General features: G+C 29.7%; 1 protein-coding gene across 1 annotated transcript; it reads right to left on the reverse strand.

The window, feature by feature from the left end:
• Positions 1-478: 478 nt before the first annotated feature.
• Positions 479-1,641, reverse strand: LOC145937852 (uncharacterized). The gene is made up of 2 exons (XM_083041217.1): positions 679-1,641; positions 479-538 (listed from the first exon to the last, which is right to left on the reverse strand). The coding sequence occupies exons 1-2, from the start codon at positions 1,639-1,641 to the stop codon at positions 479-481; spliced, it is 1,023 nt and encodes a 340-aa protein (XP_082897343.1).
• Positions 1,642-4,503: the final 2,862 nt, after the last annotated feature.

A 4,503-nucleotide genomic window follows, 5' to 3' on the forward strand; every position in this document is an offset into this window, starting at 1 on the left:
TATCCGAGTATTTAGGTGTCTTTTAGTTTGTCCAATATATGTAGCGTCGCAGTCGTTGCAGTCAATCTTATATACAATCTCGGTCATATCCGCTTTAGGCAATTTGTCTTTACCGCGTTTAATTACATTGTCTAGTTTTTTTGGTATCGTGTAAATAACATTTAAGCTTGTTTTCTTAATAGATCTCGCAATAATATCACTTAAGTTTTTAATATACGGCATTAAAATACAAGAAGAAATATAAAAATCATTCTCTTTGTCAGCAACGTTATGAGAGTTTTTTAAAAAACATGTTCTTTTATAGATATAACGCTCGATGACCGTCATAGGAAAGCAATTATTAGACAAGATTCTTTTTACAATATGTAAGTTCCCATTATGGAAACGATCATCAGATAACAAAATAGCGCGATCAACTAAGTTATTGATGGTGTTCACTTTGTATTTAAACGGATGATTGGAATAATAATTTAAATATCTACCAGAAGAGGTAGGTTTCCGATACCAATTCGTCATAAGTTTCCCATAACCATTGTGTCTAAAAAGTTAATCCTGTTATTTGTTTCAATTTCATGCGTAAATTGCAGCCGGTGATGATAACTGTTAAATGTGGTCAAAATAGTGTCAATTTCAGTACGCGGTACTACCGCAAAAATATCATCAACACCTGCAATAAACTGAAATATCAAATTGTAAGGAGCTTAAACAATGTGTCTCAAGATCGTCCATAACTAAATCGGCTAAAATAGGTGAGAGGGGGGATCCCATCGGAGTACCATGTATCTGTTCGTAGAATTGATCATTGAAACAAAAACTTGTTGACTCTAATAAGACTTCGATTGCATATAAAAATTGTGCTAAACTAAAAGTTGTGTTGCATGAAATGTCCGTCCAGCGTTTTTCAATGGATTTTAAAACTAATTCTTTAGGAATGTTTGTGAATAGAGACGTAACATCAAGTGAAATCAACATTTCACTATCGTCAATATTAACGTTCTTGATTTTATTCGCGAAAGTCCAACCATCTTTAATATGGGAAACAGGTTTCGTAACTGACTGTTCCAATATATCATGAATAAAGCGCGCTACATTGTAAACCGGACTCCCAAGAGACGAAACAATTATACGTAAAGGAACGTTAACTTTGTGGATTTTCGGTAAACCATAACATCGTGGGAGATTTCCGTTAGTGGTATTAAGACGTTTGTATATTGTATTATCAATCAATTTGTTATCACGCCAAGATTTAATTAAAGAATTAATTCTGCTGGATAGTTTCCTAATAGGATCTTTTTTCAGTTTAATATACGTAGATTGATCATTAAGTGACACATTCATTTTGTCAATATAATCTTTCTTGTCTAAAATTACTGTAGTTTGGCTCTTATCGGCATTAGTAACTAAAATGTCCTCGTTGTCACGTAAGAACTTATGACACTGCTTAGAGCTATTGATAATATGTCTATCTATGAAGCTAGTGTGTTTCTTTTTACTAAGATATCCATGTACCGCATTTGTTACTTCGTTCCTTGTCGATTCAACAAGATCTTTGGGGATCTTAGAGCAATTAATTTCTAAGTTCTTAGCAACTTCAATAACAGTATTAATGCGGTCTTTCTTATCATTCTGTAAAACGGGCATGCCGAATTTTTCTCCTAAGCTTAAAATATCTAAAATATTCTCAGGGATTATTTTATTACTGAGATTTACTATCCATTTCGATCTGTCAATATTACTAAAGGGGTTAAGTTTCACTTACTTGAACAGATACATGATACTCCGATGGGATCCCCCCCTCTCACCTATTTTAGCCGATTTAGTTATGGACGATCTTGAGACACATTGTTTAAGCTCCTTACAATTTGATATTTCAGTTTATTGCAGGTGTTGATGATATTTTTGCGGTAGTACCGCGTACTGAAATTGACACTATTTTGACCACATTTAACAGTTATCATCACCGGCTGCAATTTACGCATGAAATTGAAACAAATAACAGAATTAACTTTTTAGACACAATGGTTATTAGAAACGATGGGAAACTTATGACGAATTGGTATCGGAAACCTACCTCTTCTGGTAGATATTTAAATTATTATTCCAATCATCCGTTTAAATACAAAGTGAACACCATCAATAACTTAGTTGATCGCGCTATTTTGTTATCTGATGATCGTTTCCATAATGGGAACTTACATATTGTAAAAAGAATCTTGTCTAATAATTGCTTTCCTATGACGATCATCGAGCGTTATATCTATAAAAGAACATGTTTTTTAAATAACTCTCATAACGTTGCTGACAAAGAGAATGATTTTTATATTTCTTCTTGTATTTTAATGCCGTATATTAAAAACTTAAGTGATATTATTGCGAGAACTATTAAGAAAACAGGCTTAAATGTTATTTACACGATACCAAAAAAACTAGACAATGTAATTAAACGCGGAAAAGACAAATTGCCTAAAGCGGATATGACCGAGATTGTATATAAGATTGACTGCAACGACTGCGACGCTACATACATTGGACAAACTAAAAGACACCTAAATATTCGGATAAAAGAACATATGAATAACATAAAATTGCATAGTAGTAACCAGAACGTTATAAGCAAACATAGAAATGAATATTTACATGACTTTAATTGGACAACCTTTAATATTTTACATCGGGAAACACATACTAGGAAAAGAGAGATAGCCGAAATGTTTTATATAAAAAAATATAACAACACGATTAACCTACATAAAGACACAGAGAATTTAAATCCTATTTATGATAGAATAATAAAGGATGTTTAACTTAGTTCGTTCTTTACCATCTCTATGAAACGTTAGTTGACACATCATATGTATTTAGAGAAGTTTAACTTGTTGAAATTTTATTAAATGTTACGTAAGGTATGTTTAAGTAATTTACTTTATACCAATCGTTAGTTTCACTTGGTTTACGCTATACATCCATAAAATGATTTTCTTTTTGATATACTCGTATTATTATTTTTTATATAATTTTAGACTTGATAAGGACCTGAACCAAAGGTCGAAACGTAGTCTGTATTTTTATATGACATCGAATTAATAAAAATCAATTAAGCCAGTTGGGTCGTCTACAGTTATTCCTAATAATGATATTAATTGTGTCGTTGACTTGTTTTAAGTATTTTACATAGTTAAATTAACAGCATTATGTGTGTCAGGTGTTATAGTTAAATATTATTGAATCATACGCATTTTTTTGTTTAAAAGAAACAATAGTTTTATATTGATTACATCTCCGCTTGATACAATTAAAACACAAAAATATTAATGATTATATGTGTTGATTGCATCAAGCAGATGTATAATCAATGTACAAACATTTCTATTTTCTCTAAAAAACATATGTGTGAATGAATAATATTTAAGTGTAACATCTGACAAATAATTCATTTGCACTAATATACAAAATGTATATAGATAAAATTAATTGTATTTCAATCAACAAGATAATGCAATTGTATTAACCGCATAAACGTTAACCCTACCGTTAATTTACTTTAATTATTTCACACAGTTGAGCCGACAGCAGATATAGTTACATGGATTACATTATATTCAATTATATATCAAGCAAGTTATTTAATTTAAATGTAATTATAATAAAGAAAGATGTGTATAGGATGAGTAGATATGTGATTGATACAACAAAATTTTTCAAATACAGTAATATTATTAGATCAAATATTTCAATTATTAAAACAAGTATTAGATGTTTTTCGTTCATTAATATTGTTATTCCATCAACCAAATTTATTTCAATTACACTGATGCTGTTGATACAACATCATTTTTTTTTCCGTGTACGAATATAACGCACAACGCGAATCTTGACAGCCAATGAGCATCGCGGAAAAGTGACAACAATAAACTTCGAGATATTCGAGCAATCGACTTTACATATCTTTTTTAAAAAAGGATTTTTCGTTTTTTTATATCAAATTATTTAATAATTGAGGTTCATCTATTATCGCTATTATCGCTTCCGTATTATTTTCTGTTTCTTCCAATTGGAAATTTAAATTTTTTAAATTTTGCTAAACATAATTTATTATGATCATTTGACAATGTAATATATAAGATAGAATAAATCATTGTTGTGCTTTAATTACGTTAAAACGGCAAATACTTTTTTAACATTAATTGTCCCTTCGCAAATAATTTTTGATTTTGTCGAAATACCTCTAACTAATATACATAATTTATAATTATTATTTAATGGATCAATATAAGATATAATTTATTCAATATTTCCTGTAACAAAAGTGGTAAATGAAATATTCTACCTGTAACTTTTTTTACCTTTAACCATTTGTTTTCGAGGCAACTTCTTATTAATAACAGTTCTTATTTTAAGAACAGTTTCATACGTTTTAACTCTCCGTATAAAAATTTTTTTAATGTATTAAGAGATAATATTACTTCGTGCACTTCATCTAAGAAGATTATTTAAGATGCAATA

The sequence above is a fragment of the Prenolepis imparis genome, unplaced genomic scaffold, assembly GCF_030444845.1.
Source record: "Prenolepis imparis isolate NDT839.2.m4 unplaced genomic scaffold, iyPreImpa1.0 SCAF_6, whole genome shotgun sequence".
NCBI classification, from domain to species: domain Eukaryota; kingdom Metazoa; phylum Arthropoda; class Insecta; order Hymenoptera; family Formicidae; genus Prenolepis; species Prenolepis imparis.